The sequence below is a fragment of the Onthophagus taurus genome, chromosome 2, assembly GCF_036711975.1.
Source record: "Onthophagus taurus isolate NC chromosome 2, IU_Otau_3.0, whole genome shotgun sequence".
NCBI lineage: Eukaryota > Metazoa > Arthropoda > Insecta > Coleoptera > Scarabaeidae > Onthophagus > Onthophagus taurus.
This window is the reverse complement of record NC_091967.1, coordinates 21,124,252-21,143,566: the sequence shown is the minus strand read 5'-3', so window position 1 is coordinate 21,143,566 and position 19,315 is coordinate 21,124,252. Positions and strand designations below refer to the sequence as shown.

Genomic DNA, 19,315 nt, shown 5'->3' with positions numbered 1-19,315 from the left:
TTTTGTAGGCAAAATGAATTTGTTGTTAATGGAAAGTCCATTTTCGAAAAGTAGAAAGGTTATAAAGCTATAGCCCTCCCAAACCTTACGAATGGAACGTGAGGTGTGGAAACCTATCTTGGGTGGTCGAAAGTATTCTACACCTAGCGTCCACTGTTGGACAACAAAAAAGGGGAGAGATAATAGAAGCCCAAGATGCTAAATGTTGGTTCTGCAATACTTGATACCTCCAAGTATATCATATTTATACGCCACTTATTTAAAGATTCTAGATAAATAAGCTTGCTTTTGTTCACGATTTAAATTTATGTTAAATCTTACAGGAAATTGTGTCTTCTCTTTGTGAATATCTCAATCGTAAATAATTATCAAATTTAGCCCCATTTTTGAGTATCATAAAAAATAATTTCTGTCATGTACACAATTTCAGAAATGAACCTAATACTCCCCACCTACATATAAAGAATAGTGAATTTGCGATTTCTATAAAACTGAATTATACACTGTTCTCAACCTTATTTCCCCCACAATTAAGTACTATCAACTGCATTAGGGATCCAAACAATTTCTAACAAAAGGATGATACTGAAATCGCCGCATCACACGTGTGTGTCTAATGCAACCCATCAATAGCAACAATACGCCCTTCGTTACTCCGAAATTTTCTCACCCTCTCTCAACCTATTGTGCATTTAATACCATATCGTTTCGTAACTCCAACTAAAATTCACCACAACACCCCATCATCTAAAAAAACAAAATAAAAAATAACAAGCCAAAGCTGTTCTCATATCGTGTTTTGTTGGATTTTAAATGACTATAAGGCGAAACAAAACATTAAAAAAAAGGACCACAAAGTCTTTTGTAATTTTTAAATGGTTTGAATGTTATATTAGAACGAAATGGGTGTGAACCTATTATACAACAACTGTAATTAGGGCTTATGTTCAATGTCCCCCTGGGGTTTTAACACTAGAAAATGCATCGAAGCGCAACTAACCAAATTATGAGCGCTCGTGGCTGAACATAGTGGGGATAATGTGCGCTAAGTACTCTTCGTTCTCTTCAATTCCCTTCTCTATCCTTCCTCTCTGAAGGGGATCTCATCTGACCGGCCGCATCGGGAGGAAAAACGCATGAACTGCTATCCTATAACTCTTGTAATATAGAGGCGAGATCATTGCCGTGAAAGTGGAAGAAGGTAATTCCTCGTTTTGACCCGATTCCAAGTGTTTATGTGGCCATTATGTGTCGGCTTACGGCGCAAGAGACGTTATGACGTCGCGGCGAGGCGTTTGAACTGTGATATTACTATAAATTGCGATTCACAAACGATAGGCGCAAGAAAAACTGACGACGAAAGCATGTTATAGGATTTAGGCGAGGATAAAAATCTGGTTCGTGTCGTATTTTAGTGTTACTCAAGAAAGAAAATTTCATTTATGGTTATAAAACTTTCTAAAACAAAGTCAAAGGTTTATTTAAAAAATTAAACTGTAACATAAACGTGATTCCACTGTGGGATAAATGCTAACTGAAGGAAAATGTTATAAAACCAACTATTTATAGTTTAAATTTAATTGCCAGCAATTTATTGCCAACTTCTCACGGATTTTATAGGTTTTGAAGAGTCATCAAATAAAGAGGTATTTACTTCAATGTTTCCCACGAACATGAAATTGTTTATTTCTTTTGACATAGGATTAAAAAGATTTCTTATGTTGAAGTTAAATGAAACTTCGAAAACTCGAAACCTTAACTCACGTTTCTCAGAGTTCATAACGTTATAAGAGTGATGATGCTTATTTCGTGACTTCACTATTTTGTTTATTATATTTCTAAATTGTCCTTTACATTTACTTTGAAATATTTTTGATCGTAATTTGTAATAATCATAAACCTGTTAGCGTTTTATTTATAGTCGCCTTACAAAACATATTATTTTTTATAAAAGTAAAGGGAACAATAACTTCCTATTGTGTCGGTCCATATATTTTTTCAGGTGCTTTGAAATTCAAAAACGCCTCTTTTTAGTTTGCCGGTGCTACGTCCCATTAAAGACTCAGATTTTACCTGGGTCGTTCTAAAAGCCACCAGTTACCTGTCCACCGAAACGTTATAAATGTCTCGCCTGCCCAACAATAAAAACGAATATATTGACCAGCTCGACCTAAACATTACCTGTTCGTGACAACTACAAAACAGTTAAGGAAGAGAACGGGGTATAAAAAAAATCATTGATATAGTTGGACTCCTTTCCGTCATTTTCTTAATTAGATAAGCATCCTAATGGTTGTAACTTAATCAGATAAGAGGAGATAAATCATGATAACGCCAATTTCTAATCAAGTAATACAAAATTTCCGCTTCCCAGTTGATATAAGGTTATTAGATGCGAAGATGGTTGACAAGAAAAGGGAGGTTCGCTAATTATCGGATTCAGTTCCGGTACTATAATAAAATCATGGTTATTTTATTGCTTTATTAAAAGACATACGATACTTCGAGTTCATACTAACTTTATCAGCATAAAAAGCTTTTTGTTGGAATTGCCGTTATAATGCTAAACTCTACTTCTAAAAAGTAGACAAAGAAATTTTAAAGAATTCTTACTTTTTAGAATTACAAACACGATAGTTCGGGATATCACACGATTCATATACGTGAGAAGATTTAAAATTAAAACTTACCGGTGTTGTTTTCTTTAGTTGAGAAAATTTAAGTATAATAATAATTATTAATCCTTAATCAACTCAAACCTAAAACAAATTTTTTTATCGGCTACCAAAATCTACAATCCTTGAGGTAAACAATGACTACCTGGAAGTCAAACAAAGAAAAACCGCACCCTTACTTTTTTTCTTTCTACATCATCCGGGCACCCTACCGTTATACTGTCAGTTAGTGTCCTTCAATTTCTTTGGCCTGGCTGTATATAATAACCCGTTGTCTCAATTTTTAACATAGGAAATTGGCCATCAAGTTCCTATTAAAAGAAAATTACTACCAAAACAAATTAAATTTTTGTTTTTCTTTTCCATGTAGAAATCGAGGTCTAATCGTAAACAATTCCAGTGAAAGTTTTGATAAGCTCAAAGTACTCGTGTTGTGGTTTAATGCTGCCGAAGAAAAATTAATTAACACACGCAGACACACATGCATGTGTGTGTGACTAATACGAAGAATACGATCCCCAACAATGCGAGAGCGACAACAAAGAAGGAGCACAAAGGAGTGTATCAGAGCTCTTGACCTTTCTTCCCCAGACGTGGAGATGTTAATTAGTAGGATAACTGGTATATACTGATAGTCGAGAAATTGCACGAATAACCTGTTGTTTGCTGAGAAAGTTAATTCATGATACGAAAAGAAAATGCAACTGGAAAAATGTGTCAAACTTAATTCCCTTAATTAGGTAGCTCCTGAGATCCGGTCAATTCATCACCAGGGATGACGTCGGTAAAATCTTTTTGATACTGTGATATTAAAGAATATATCATTAGAGTTGTGTATTGAAAAACCACATCGTCGACTAATTGTAAGTCGGTGAAGAAGGATGATGAAAATGATTTGCACTTGATAATTAATAAGGACGAGGACAAGAACAATGTTGAAGCAGAGTTTGTCGTGGTTATCGGACTGCTAGAAGAAGTAAAGAAGAACGAGGACGGAATCTACAACGTAAAACGACGTAAGGCGACAGTTCCCAGAACTATTAACCCTGACAGATGCCGCGTCGAGTGACAGAAACGTTAAGTACTCTTTCAAGATGTACCGCGATGAAATATTGCTCGTGGACCAATCATGAATACGGTTTGCGGTCCCATTACCGCTGCGACTTCTGCCCACTCCCACACGGGCCGTTTTAGAAATCAATTCTTCTAGATGTCGAGCCGTGTCCTCGATAAATAATCTCCGTGAACATCGAGATAACGATCTCCTACCTCTTCCACCCGAAGGAGCGTTTAGACTAAACCCAACATCTCCACTATATCCACACAAGACTTAAGACCGTTAACGAGGACATTTCTTAAGAATACGTTATAGTAAAACGAAAACATCCTCGAGGTTTATCTTCATTTGAACGTTAAGTGCAAGGAAGATAAGCTCAATTTTCAAACGAATTTGAACGCACCTTTACAGAAAAGGATGTTGTTCTCCCACCGAGAGGGTCACGTCACATAGTCCCTCTGCAGATAAAACACCGCTGATATTTTCCCCCTACCCCGAACGGGGTGGGACCGATTCCAAGAATTGACTTAATGAGACGCATAAACAGCAACAAGAGAAGGACGGACGAAGACACAAAAACCTAGTCACGGGACCACCCACGGTTTTATCGGACGCGGTGAAAATCTACGTTTCATCCAGTCGACGAGCCGTTTCGTTTTATCTAAACAATTATGTGTTTTCGGTACCGAAAGTAATTAAGACGCCTTCTTGAGTGACAGGTAAAAGGAGTATGATACATAAAACGAACTAAAACTATTTGGTTTCAAAAATGCGTGAAATCGTTAAGAATTCCCACGCACCAACAAAGTTTAAAATCATTTCGTAAATAAATCCTTAATGACTCTATCGAAGTTAACACGCGCAAGCATTGAAAAAAAAACGAACATCCCGTCCCATTAACGTCGACAATAAGTAATTTTCGCCCACTCTTTCTGGTTATTGCCGCTCGCGTACGAGAGTCACTCCGGTCCATTTCTGACGCAAGTACCTTCAGATTCGTCGGTCCGATACCGCGGACCAATTTATTTTAATTGCCCCCGGTCCCGTTCCCCCCCAAAGGCAAACCTCTTGTAACGAGGTGCCGACGGTTCTTAAGGAACCGCACCGATTACGTTCCAAATGTTCCAATAACGCAGGTGTCTTCGTACATATACACGTGGGAGTCGCGGAGGCTGATCTGCCTTCAGCTACGAAAGTTGATAAGGCTACGATAACACCTATTGGAACGTGAAAAGCGTCGAAAACAAATAATAATGTTTGAAATTTAAATTGACCATCTGTTTTTACCGTTAGATTTAAAATTTTAATTACCTTAACTTCTTGGAGGAGAATCGCTGCTGGTACGCAAAAATTATCCTCGAATTTTTGTAAACAACCTTCATAATCGCACACAAGACGGTTTCTTACTTGACGAACAATCAGGTCTCTTGTACCCGTGTAGTTGTCGTAGAGATTTCCAAAATATTTATCGACCAAATAAACCAAATCACGTTTCGTCTGAAATAAAAAAAAAACAAATTTATTTAAGTGTTTTAAAATTATACAGGTGTTTCTGTAAGTTGTGGCATAATTTTAGTTTATTTACCATTTATTGCCACAAATAAGAATACAAAATTACACATAACAAAAACATATACATAAAATCCCATTGTCGATCGAGCAATGGACAAAATTAAACTTAAACAGTATAAGCAGTATCAGCAAATAGATCATTTTATCGCACAAGCGATCTCTCCAAATGTCCCAACAGAACAAACGAAAATAATATTTACTGAATATGGCAAGTAATGATAATTAGATATTATTAACATTTATCACCAAATAAGATTAAGCAAGAAAAAGAGAAGAACAAAGAAAAGACACGAAAAGAGAGAGAGAACAGCTAAAAGATACCAAAAGAATCAGCCGGACATGTCATGTTCTTTAAAACATGTCTAAAATTAGCAATGTTAGAAATATTACGAATTTCAGAAGACAGTCTATTCCACAGCGCAATCGACTGTACTGGAAATGATCTGTGATAAATTTCAGTGCTATGAACAGGAAATGTAAGAATAGTATCAGGACGCGAACGAGTAGGAAACTCATGAGTTGACAATTGGTGGAACCTATCTGATAAGTACTTTGGGGTGCAGTCATGAAGGATTTTAAATAAAATGGTTAATAAACGAAAGGATCTACATCCCTCACAGGTTAACATGTGAATGTAATTGCGATACGGCGTTACATGCTCAAATCTATTTAGGTCAAATATGAACCGGATGCAATTATTTTGTAGCCGCTGCAATTTACTCAGAAGAGTCACTGAGAGATCGGGATAAACTGCGTCCGCATAGTCAAAGAGAGGAAATATAAGTGAATAGCAAAGATTACGACGGACCACCGGAGGAAGAGAGCAGCGAAGTCTTTTTAAAGAGTAGAAGCAAGCATACGCTTTTCTGCAAACATGTTGAATTTGCGGTTTCCCAGACAATGCAGAATCCATAAGGACCCCAACATTTTTAACTGTGTCAGAAAACCGTATGACATTTCCATCCAGCATCAGATCACTGCAGGTAGATGGATTAATCTCACCAAGTAATTGACGAGTTCCAAACACAATAGCTTGCGTTTTAACTGAGTTCAACCTAAGTCCGTATCTCCGGAAATTCAGCAACAGTAATTTTAATCAGAAATACTAGAGTAAAAATGATAACGCTTCGTGCAAAAATCGTTGGTCTAAACCCATAAATGGCTAAGATATGAGCTTTCAAAGTTAAGACATTTTTAAACATTTTCTTACATTTTTCAATATTGTTTGTCTTAGAAAGATAAAAGTTGGCAAACTGTGCAATGTTATCATGAGAAATCGTTTAAGATCACTTTTAAAAATATGCACATAAACCCTTAAATTTTCTAACTGATTCTAGAAGCCTATTTCATTTTAAAATGATTTTCATTCTTAGAAATTTTTGATTAGACGCATCGTTTTAGAGTTATTCGCACAAAGATACAACCTCGTTTTTGAAATACTGTCATTAACCGTAGGCGCCGATGAAAACAAATCGTAAGTAAAGCAATTTGTGAAATTATTCAACGGACAGTAAAATCTGGATTTTGTTAAGTCCAATTATGAGCATTTCTCAAACTATTGGTCATCAGTACAGGTTTTTTTTTAAAAACGCAGCATTAATAGTACATTTTGCAGCAATAATACTTTGCAACTGGGGACAGTCTCTAATCCTTATTTCGAGTTCCACATAACACAACTTTGAGTTTTCATCCTAAAGTATTGAGTACCATTTATGAAGTTTTGCAAGAATATATACAGGCAAGTTGATTTAATTTTTTAAAATGTAAATATATCTTTCCTTCCAATGGCACTACAACCCAAGATGAAGTGGCCTCTTTTCTCTTCTGCCTCCTTTCCTTTCTGTCTACTGCTATTCTTCGCCACACTCTTACCATCAGCATCTTGCGTGCATCATCGGACACTTTATATACGCAACTTTGGATGGAAGGGGACAAGGAAGGGAAAATATTGGTGGCCAGATTCCGCTGTGGAAACGAGGAAAGTAGAAATAAGTATTGGGTGGATGAGGATGAAAGGTGGTGTAGACTGTGCACGGAGCAAGTCGAGACTTTGGACCACCTCTTGAAAACACAGCGAGTTGAGTGAGGAGGTGATGGAGCTCCAAGGCAGATTTTGGAAGAGGGGGTGAGGGCTGAAAGATGGATAAGTGTATTGGCACTGTCGATTTATGGATACAATTGCTGTTTATGTGGGACACGCCAAGCCGTACTTTTGAATATTCCGAAATATTTTCTTATAGCAAGAGTATTAACTTTCTTCTAGTTTGGGTATACAAACTGATCTCTGATTTCCGTTATTTATATACTTTTAGAAATGTTTTTTATCCAGTTGTCTGCGCTTGGCAAATTTTTTGCAACATCATCTCGTCGCTGTGTTAGTAGAACTTCCCATATCTTAGCCATTTTTGGGTTTAGACCAAAAATATTTACAGGGGTCGACATCATTTTTACACTAGTATTTGTGATTAAAGTTATGCCACGACTTAAAGAAACATTTGCATAGCATCCTGCTATGGGATTATAGCAGTAGCAGCAATTTAGAAGTAGTGCAACGATACCGAGACAAATTATAAAGGAGCATTGTTAGTCAGGCTATTAGCGAAGCCATCCATAATGGTTTCCATGATGTAGAAGCCATCCAAATTTTCAATAATATGAACCAGATCAGAAAACTTAAGAGGATCAGACTAAGTTTTGCTTGTTCTGTTTCCAGTTTTTGTTCATAACAAACTACCCATCTTTTCAGTATTTCACCTTGCTTCATGAGAATTCGTCACTCTTAGTCATTGCCCGTTATAATCCTAAGTTTAGATTTTTTCCAATTCCTAGTTTCTCTAATTCCTGAAGTTCTTCTTTCCTCCATGCTCTGTACTCCTTCTCCTTTTCTTTGATTCTACACTGCTGCACTCTTCTATGCACTCTTACAAAGTACAAAATGACCTCTGATTCACGTTATTTACATACTTTTAGTAATGTTTTTTATCAGGTTGGCTGAGGTTGGAAAATTTTTTACAATATCATCTCGCCGCTGCGTTAGCATTGCCTAAACACTCACCCAACGTTGAAATCCTACCATTTTGCTCGCTAAAACTGTTATTATTTGCCATTTTATACAACTCTTACCCACTAACGTATGGTGGGTAATAATTCGACAGTTGCATTCCCGCTTTACTTAAAATCGAGGTTGTATCTTTTTGCGAATAACTCGAAAACGATGCGTCTAATCAAAAATTTCTAAGACCTTGTGATCTTAAAGGGATTTCTCAAGATAACATTGCAGTGTTTGCCAAATTTTAAATTTAAAGACAAACCATACTAAAAATATTTCAGAAAATGTTTTAACTTTATACTTTTGCCATTTATGAGTTTAAACAAAAAAAATTTACACGAATCCTCATTATTTTTTCCTTAATATTTGTGATTAAAATTATGCCACGACTTACAGTTTGTTATACAAAAACACACTGTATAATTAGTACATCATCATATAAACGACATCGACATCAACCACATTGTATTGTATATAAACAGTTCAAGTTCGTGTAGGTATATAAAACGAAATAAAGGTGTACGAAAAACCGCAAGGGGTTACATAACTCATTGGGATTAATGCACTGGGTCCGTTATCGAATTATAATAATAAGAGACTCTGGTTATTATCGAGTTTGGGCGGCTCGCGACCATAAATCCTCAACGGCAATTTCGTTCTCGCCGAAATATGAACGCTCCGGGAACAAAAACGTGCATTGACCAGACATTTTTGCACCTTATTAATTTCGGGGGTAATTTCACGCTCGGTACGTCGTGTAGGCGTGTTCACCAATAACGTTGAAAGTCCCCCGAGGAGATGTTCCTCTGAAATCTTAAGAGTAGCCGAATGATCGAGAAAACTTCAGATCTTATCTACCGCAACCTTAAGTACTGTTATGTGAATTGACCACTTTTGAACGTTTATTACACGTACTACTTACTTTTAATTCTTTATAAAGAGCATAATTAGATCTTCTTCGAATGGTTCTGCAACGAGTATACATTTGAGATTTTCGCTGATTAACAGCATTAAAACCATGAAAAAATAGATAACTCATCGCGTGTACGTCCAAAGACGTTTTCTTTTATACTAAATTAAAAATCGTTATTCCAAGTCGGCGTAAAAATTCCTATGTTTAAAATTATCAATGTTTCGATAAATGTTAAATATAGTAAAATTTAATTCAAATAAATTTGCATTGAAATTTTTTACTTTTAGATATGACTAACCGAAATATTTCGTTTTTTTTATGGGGGGTTTATGTGATATAACTTATAAATTCCAACCTCGGCGGTGGCCGGTTGAGGTTGATGTATCAGAGGCGGCTCGTTTGAGTGAATCTCCCTTGTGGAATTTTCCTCGCGAGAAAGAATGGAATTTTGACGCGTGCGCACCACCGTGTCGATGACCCTCCGTGAAATGCATTCAATGGCAGACGACGTAATAATAAAAAGCTGTACGAAATTTGATCGAAAACGTACCCCGTCTTCGATTTTTCCACCAACACACCAATCTAAATAGATAATGAGAGAAAATACTGTTAATCAGAATTAACACATAAGAAATAGATTAAATGATAACTCCATTAATAAATGTGTATTGATCGATTTAAAAGCAAATTTATATTTAATCATCTATTGTTTGTATACACTTGAAAGTAATTAAGTTGTCTTAAGTGATACTCTTCCTGGAGAAACTACAGCGGTTATAAAGTGTCAGAAAACAATTCGCTTCTTTTTGTAGTAAAGGTAAATGTCAACGACCGCATATATTAAAATGGATGACCATGCATGTCCAAAAAATGTGTAACTTTTTTCAAATGCAGAAAAGCAAGTTGAAACCTAATAACGAGCAGATTTGTAACAGATAAGGAAAAGATGGCAGTTTAATAGGCTATTAATCAAAGAGCGGTTTGGTCCCTGAGACCGAAACGGTCGGTTTGTTTTGAGGTGTCCATTATGGCTGGAGCCATCGAGAAGCAAGTCATAGGCCGCACGCCCAGTAATGCATGTGAATTAGCCGGGCGACTTTTTATGGTAAGGTGTTATTACGCTTGCGTTTTGTAACAGTCTGGAGGCTATACATTGAAAGATGGCGCGCCGAACGTTCTCCACCGTTTATTTGGTCTATTTCGCTCGTTCAATATTCATGAAGGCAAATATTATCCCGACCGTAGAACATATGGCATCGCGCTGAGCGCAATCACGACTTGCTTGCCTCGTAATATCTTTTGAAAAAAATCTATTGAAAATAATCTAACTAAACCGATTTGCATAATAATAGTTTTTAACTTCCTGTCAGGCGTGAGGAACAATTGGGTTTTAAACAAAAAAAATTATCTTCACTCAGAGTTGAAAAAATAAGATCCAATTCCATGGAGATATTTATGTTTTCTCCGAGGTTGTTATTATGACTATTACGACCACGAGCACTTTTCATCGTTGATTTCTCTCCCTCACATACTTCAAGATGCATTTATAAGTCACATTATCCTTTCAAAACACGCGCAACGGTTGGCGTATAAAAGAGGGCCAGAACAAAGGAGGCTAATTCGTATTCGGCTCGTGCCAGGATATCCTGAATTCAGGATGTGGTTAAGTAGAAAGAGAGAAAACGTCGCACGTCCGGTATTTTCCTATACAAAGTTTATTGTTAGTGTTTCATCCCCAAAATTGGAGAAAGTAAAATAGCTTATCTATATTCTCTTGTTAAAACGTGTCGCGTCTTTTGTCTAACATGGCGGGGACAACAAATTATTGCTAATTAAATACGGGTATTAATTAAAGGAGCCGGTCACGGAGTGCGATTCACGTACCTTGTACGACCTGGGGGAGATAATTACGTATCCCATGGGCTATTATCCTGCCGTGTGCAAGCAGGACTTTCGCGATCCCGGTGAACTACGATTAGTGTGCGCCACCTGACATCTATACGACTATGGGGCCCAGAATAGGAGAGGTGAAAGTGCATGACGCTCGTGCGGGAGGACGTCATGGCTTCCGGTCCAACAGAGTTAACCTATGACCCGAGTTAGCTACACTTTTGCTCGCCCCACAAACCTATACATTTGTTTAACCTCAATCAAATCATTTAAGTAGTTCTTTTTAGTTCAAAAATTAGTATCTCAAGAACTACAAGTTATTGTTTAAAACAAATCATTTCGTTGGAAAGTAGATACTGTAATAAAGAATTTGACAACTTTTATTGGCAAACTTAATAATCAATAGAAATTATGTTCAAAAATTTGTATCTCTAACTAAACGCGATTTTTTAAAACAGAAACATTTATTGAAAAATAGGTACTTGAATTGATAATTTGGAAAAATTTTATAACAGTTTTCCAAGAAATTTAATAATAACTATAAATTACGATTGTGTTCAAACATCTTTATCTCAAGTACCATAAGCGATTTTTCAAAATAGATGTTTTCATTGGAAAATAGATACTTTAATTGATAATTGGGGTCAATTTTACAACAATTTTCCCAGAAATCAATGTTCACCAAGCTTTAATGTAAATGCAGGAAAACTTAATAATAACTAGAAATTACGATTGAGTTTAAAAATTTTTATGTCAAGTACCATAGACGATTTTTCAAAATAGATGTTTTCATTGGAAAGTAGCTACCTTAATTGATAATTGGGGTAAATTTTACAACAATTTTCAAAGAAATCAATGTTCACCAAGTTGTAATGTAAATGCAGGAAAACTTAGTAATAGCTAGAAATTTGATTGAGTTCAAAAATTTTGATTTCAAGTACCATAGGCGATTTTTCAAAATAGATGTTTTCATTGGAAAATAGATACTTTATTTAATACTTAGGGGTTACTTTTACAACAATTTTCCAAGAAATCAATGTTCACCAAGTTGTAATGTAAATGCAGGAAACCTTAATAATATGTAACTAGAAATTAAGGTTGAGTTCAAAAATTTGTATCTCAACTACCATAGGCGATTTTTTAAAACAGATGTTTTCATTGGAAAGTAGATACTTTAATTGATAATTTGAGTCAGTTTTACTACAATTTTCCAAGAAATCAATGTTCACCAAGTTTTAATGTAAATGCAGAAAAACTTAATATTTACCAGAAATTACGATTGAGTTCAAAAGTTTGTATCTCACAAATTTTGCGTGAATTTTTTCATGTAAATTCATGAAAACTTGGTGATTGCCAGAAATTACGATTGAGTTAAAAAATTTCTCAAAAATCTTATATTCATTTAAATCCTTTTAAATGGCAAAGTTTTCAAAAAATTGTTTGTTTCCTAGTTAGATTCATTTAATATAGAAGTTCTACTAATCAAAAACAACTAATCGAGATATATTATGGAACTATGCAAACATTCTACTCCTCAGATTTCCAGTTTTTATGAAACCTTGATGACTTTTATCTCGATGATAATAAAAACATATGAATCGTTTATAATAAGAAATGTTTCATCGTAGTGAATTAATAGATTTATTATCATCGTTTCTAAACAAGTACTTTATTATCGAATAAATGCTGCAAATCCATTTAGAGTTTCCTCATCTGTTTGTATTTTCAAATAGGCTCTTTCAAACGTTTTGTTTACATCATACTAAGTAGCAGTGCGTTTATAAATTTGTAGGAAAATCCTTATTTCTTCATTTTTGGCCCATCACGATTTTGTTTAGAGGTTGAAATGTATATGTTGTTACGTAGACATAAAATAGTTACAAAGACTTTTTTTGCAAACAGTACGACAACGAAATTACGGGTGTGAGCGTGCTGTCCGTCTATGATAAGAAGAGAACTTTTTGTTTGCTTTAAAGTAATTAAATCAAATAGTAAATGCTTCCATTTGTATCCAATCAGATGCCGAAAGATTGTTTCTTGCATTTGCACTAATATCAAAGAGTCACTAAAGATTTAAAGTATTATGCACAATCAACTTTGAATAAAATTAACATTTGAGGAGTAGACAAACCTTACTCCATAACTTCTTCTAATAATAAGTAATATTAAATTGATGGTGAAGTACGGTCTTAAGCTAACTATTCCCAAATCTCGTTTCAAAAATAGTTTTAGTTAATCTTTCCTGCTGGTTGATGCAAAAACGGCTATGAAATTTGTTCTAATTTGTTAACTGAAAAGCAAGGCACTTAACATCTTGTCCTAGTACTCTGTAATATTTATTCTTAATTAAAATAAAGTGCTGCACAGGTGCATTTTCAAATTTTTGCTATAAGGAAGGTCGTGAAATCTGATAAATTTTAACGGCGTTTAGATATTCCATATTTTTGGGTTTTACAGTTGCATACTCTGCATACATGTACTATCACAATTATGTATGCAACTGTAAAGACAAAAAGATAGTTAGTCAGTTATTCTTCATATTCTCAATTGGAATGTTATTTGATTAGAGCTTACACATACTGTATAGATACAACTGACTCAATGATTGTTCTGTTTGTAGTTTTTTTTTTAATTTCAGGAATTTGATTTATTATTACCTACATAAATAGAATTTGGTTGTTGTCACTTTTCGTTAACAGTTATAGCAATCTCCAAAAATCTTTAACTCCTACTCTAGTAGTATACCAAACGCCACTCAGAACGTATGAGATTGTAAAACCAACATTAATAGAGGATACGGAGAAATATATTTTGTTTCAACCACCTTAAATAAATTACGTAAAATTAGGATCTTGTCCTCACTGGATATTAAAATGGCCTATTAGCAGATTCCTGTTGGCAACGAGTCGAGACTTAGGCTGCGTTTGCAATTCTTTGTAGATTGTTTCACTTTAGGACTATCTTATTATTTAAGATATCTACGTTATGATCCTGAAAAGGTGACGGTCATCGCAATAATCCTGTACCTAAACCTGTGCGTGATGTTCGTTTTACGTTGGGTATGGCATCTTGGATAAAGAGGTTCATAATGTTTCCACGATAATACTTACTATTACTGCTTACTTAAAGCAACCCTGAAAATTTCTTTGGATCGATGAAAGTAATGTAGTCTTAGATAATATAAAATCCACATGATTTCTTCTCCAATTTTGATGACGTGTCCAGACTTCCATTAATGAACTTCAAAAATGTTAGGATCTTTGGCATATGAAGATGTGTAATAGAATAATGAATTGTGAAGAAATATAACTATATTAGCGAGTGTCGCAACAGTGTACCCATATAATCGAAAACAATATAAACGTTTTCAAATATTATGGGTTGGGGTTGGATCCAATAACAATAACTTGGGGACGCAAACTATTCTGGAGTTATTTCAAAAGGAAGATCTCTAAGAGATTCAGGGTAATGGCATAAATATTTGTAAAATGCATAAATCATTAATCATATTATTACTCTTTGGTAGCTTTTGTGAACTTGATGACGCTACACTAACGACTAAGTGACCCGATAATAAAAAAATGTTCAAAATTCGCACTGTTAATCAAAGGAAATTATGGAATGCATATATTTTGAAAAAACAAATACTTAAAGGACGTACTCCAAATGATTAACCAGAAAATAGCAAAAATCAATAGATAAGTACAGATGTGATGACCTTTTGATTTAAATTTAATGTAACGTATAGCCAGGCGATTGAAGAAGGACAAAATTATGGTGAGATTTGAAACAATCACTACGGAACGCACTACTGGTAGCAAAAGATAATCTTCCGTGAAAAGTTCCAGTATCTACTAAGTACACACTGTTTTGTAAACAGGGATGGAACATCGAATGTCGGATAAAGAAACTCGATAGGGAAGCAACAACCACAACTCCCAAAGAATAACCAGAAAAGCTATAGAAACTTATCGTAACAAGGACAACAACAATAGAGAGGACGGTATTGAGCTCAAACAAACTTAATACTCCACGATGAAAAAAAAAATAAGACTGGGTATTTTGTGTTTTCGATGAAAGGATGCATTTTACTGGGTTTCCGAATTATGACTACTTAAGAAAGGTAATTTTATACATTATTTTGATGTTTTAACGGAATTTGAAAGAAATTTCTAATCAGGCATTTCCACTCATATTGTCATATTGTCCAAGAAATAAGCTTTCGAATGAGAAAACATGAAAATATAGACGCATAGATAAATTATAGTGCTTGAGCACCTTAGATCGCAGGTGAAGCATGTAGATTCTCTATAAATATTAAAAAGGCATCATTTATTTTTAAACTCTATGGAAAAAAAACGTTTCATCAATTTTTAAAATTAACAATATAAAAATTATTCACCCGTTTATAAAATTTTTATTTCAAAATTATATTGTATACTTGTATACTATAAAATGAATAGATTAGATTCTATACTTAAGTCTTCTTGTTTATTATAGTTGATATGTAGGTACTAACAAATTGTGAGAATCTCTACATACGTTAGGTAAGTCGTGTTTTGCAGTAAGTAACAATTTAAGAGAAATTACTTTAACGTATCGATAAACACCAATAAGGAAAACCTCTCACGACCTCTGAATAATAATCGTCACACTGACAATTCCAATAATAACAGATAAATCCCTAATATGTAAAACTTTCTCTTTCGATAGTCGTTAGATGGCACAATAGCACTTAAACTGTTCCCATAACAGTGGTTCGCTGATGGGCATCGGCCGAGAATGAAGAGACCAGTCATATTGACTAAAGACGTACCACCAATTTCCGTTGTAGATAAAACTATCTGCGCTTCCGGAAATTCTCTCTACATGGGAAGAAAGTAATGAAGTAATGAATCACGACCGAGTCGCGGCTTTGCGATGACAAAAATTCATCACGGATGAATGAACGTCAATAACATCAAAGAACTTTTAAATGGGGCGGTTGTGTTTTTCGTCGTGACCGGCCGTGGTCGACAATGGATCACTTTTACCAGTTGGAAAATGGTATCAGCTGTGGGAAATCTAGACGGAAGTATATCTCTTCAGTCATATCGAGGAGGAGGTCATAGCCTCAAGCTGAATGATTAACATGAACGACAGGTGAAATTAAATTTAGGTCGTGCAGATGCCGTTTCCGCATTGTCTAATAACCAACATAAAACTTATTACATAAAAAATTACCTAACAGAAAGTTGCCACCCAAAATTTCCAACCTGGCTACCAACCAATGCGGCCAATAAATCATCCATAACAATGGACCAAGGACCCGGTAGTGTTTGAATAATAAATTTATACGGTCATTATTTGATGTGGGCGCATAAATAACGCGGAATTAAATTTATTAAAGCCAGGAGGATATCATGGGCGTGCTGGTGGCCGTTGCTCGCATAAATTATATTTTGTGCCACGCTGGTAACGAATTAAAGTATTTAGGCCAGACGTCGGCGTTCTTAAATGAATTACGAAGTTCGGCATTTGCCGACGTCGGAACTCTTGATTTATTAACATTAAAGGGGGATCCATGTAACCAAGCAAAGAAAAGGATTAAAAGAGGGCGTTTTATTACGTAGGGCTGAGGTTATGTAATGATAAAATACGACCTGTTGATCCTGGAAATTAATTGTTAAAGTGAATCTAATTTGTTATAATGATTTTTTTTAATATCGAATTTTTTTTAATATGAAACGAGGAAACTACAATATCGGATATCATTCCTTTGTATAGTTACCTATTGGAATTTATCGTCTTGGATACGGTTGTAAAGGTAAAAGGAGACGCGTACGTGCTCTCGCATTTCGCGAAGCGATTAGATATCGATTATAACGAACGGGAGAGCACGGTAGAGCAGATTGTTAGGTTTCTGTACCATTGGGCGTATTGCTGTTTGGAAGTCGCAGTTCTTCACGTGGGCGGAATGCAGGTTGCAGGCAAGTAACTATGCGAGGCACGCCGCTTGTGAGAGAGCCGAAGCACCGATTGAAATTACAAAATTGAACTGTATTATGCAAAAGACTGCGTTGGTTTTAGATTAATTGAATCGTTACGGGTCGAATTACATAACAAACAGTTTATTTACTAAGAGTCTTTATCTAGATTGCTATTCTTATCAGTGATTATAATTGAGATAAAAAATTTTAAGAATACATTAAATAGTTTTATTTTTTCTTAATCATGTGGTCTCACGTTTGTTCGCGCTGACTTATCACGTCAATTAGAAAGTGAATTCGCAAAACCACGCAAACATGCCGGCGGAAGAGAAGATAGGAGATCTGGTGCACACGACGCCGGCGGTTCGTTTTTCTCTTATCGGATATCTGCTAGAAAATTGTTGCTCATAATAGTTCTTTGTTTCACTCCGCCAATTGGCGAAACCGGCGCGTTCTGCGATCATTCTTTAAAATCTTTATCTTCCCTTTCATCTATTTAGGATTAAGTAACTCACCTCTAATCCGTCAAAATCCCCACATCGACTACCACCATCCTCTTCTTTTGTCGAATCGTCAGAAGAAATAAATGTGTTATTTTCTTGTACGCCCTCAACCATCTCTTGCACTTCAGGCAAGTGAGGAGAAGACACTTTATCCAAAATTCGATTTTGTATCCATCTTAAACTCTCCGAACTTTCCGCCTTAGTAAAACTTTTACCCTCCTCAGAGCTTTTACTAATCGGAGCCGTCACTTCCACGACTAAAGCCTTCTCCTTCTTGTTACGTAATTCCTCATCGATCAATCGAACTTCTTGGAAATCCTCTTGAATTTCATTCACTTCCCCTTCATTTAAATGATCCTCAACGTACCACGACGAAGATGAATATTCCACGCTGGTCGTGATATCAGCTGACGATCTATTATTTCCCAAGGCATTTTTACATTTTTTCAAATAATTTTTAACTCGCTTCGTCTTGCTTTGTTTACTGCTCTCTGTTTTTGGCAAATCCGGAGAATTTTCTTTGGAATTCGATTTAGAGTCGTCAGAGGCTGGTTTCCAAGATTCTTCATCGTAAGTGAGGCAATGACGACCGGTTGGGGTCACCTGAAATACAAAAAAAAAAAACAAGACTATAGTGGTGTACAATTCTCGGAATGATTTACGTTCTAATTATTGATGGATACGTTTTAGGACGTGAGTCCAGATGGTGGTTGGAATTTTCTAATCGCCAGAAGGGCGGTGGACTTTCCTATGGCACTAGAACGTAAATCAAATCGGTAGTAAACGTTTGCAATATCCTACGGGAGCGCACCGGTAATTATAAGTTAATATCCTCCCGGTTTATGCACGCCATATAATGGTGATTGTAAATCGTATTTTCACTTGCAAAAACAAAATAAGACAGGTTTCTTATTAGTCCTATACAGATGAAAAAGATTAAAGTTACATCTTATAGTTTCACCAAATAAATTAATAATGTACATCAGCGTTTCTTAAACTTTTTGATGAGTGGAACCCTTATTAATGACCAGATTTATCGTGGAATCCCTGTTATCATTTAATAATTAGAGTTATGTTAAATAATATTTATTTGCTTCAAAATTAATACAAGGATTATTAAAATAACGTTTAATGGGAAGAGTGGCGCTGCTTTTTGTTACCGCAGATATACTTAATATTAAGCTTTATGGATGAAATTTGAATTTTCATATCAAGTTCGGCGTCAAGTTTGTTGCGATATTTATTTTTTGTCGACACATAAGCTGAGAATCCCATTTCGCACATATATGTAGTAGGTAAAAGTGCCAACAGGCCCTTTTCCGACAATTGAGGATATTCACCTTTCAAACTACACCAAAATTGTACTAACGGCATTGATTTAAATTTTTCTTGCAACTATGGTTGAAGGTCGTGTATTGATAATGACTGGGTTTTTACTCCACAGTTCTTGTTGATATTTAATTCGTCTGTCATTCGAAAAATATTTATTAAAAGCTTCACTCAAACCTTTCAGGTGTTGAAGAACTTCTTCAATAAATGTCTGCCCCATTTCAATCTTTTTCCTCTACCAAAAAGTCTTTTATAGTTGGGAAGCTATCATATTTATTGGAGCGCACACAAATTATCCAAAATTCCATCTTGAAAGCAAGAACTTTTTCGATAACAGTAAATACATTTACCTGTTTGC

The 19,315-nt window shown here is 35.4% G+C and overlaps 1 protein-coding gene across 5 annotated transcripts in view; it reads right to left on the bottom strand.

The window, feature by feature from the left end:
• The window catches only part of LOC111426115 (puratrophin-1-like), a 170,086-nt gene that overhangs the window by 98,192 nt on the left and 52,579 nt on the right, over positions 1–19,315 (bottom strand). For all 5 annotated transcript variants that reach the window (XM_023060494.2, XM_023060484.2, XM_023060502.2 and 2 more), the window contains 2 exons: positions 17,641–18,231; positions 5,044–5,229 (listed from right to left, as the gene is read on the bottom strand). In XM_023060494.2, the coding sequence (XP_022916262.2) occupies positions 5,044–5,229; positions 17,641–18,231 (777 nt within the window). The remainder of the gene's footprint in view (positions 1–5,043; positions 5,230–17,640; positions 18,232–19,315) is intronic.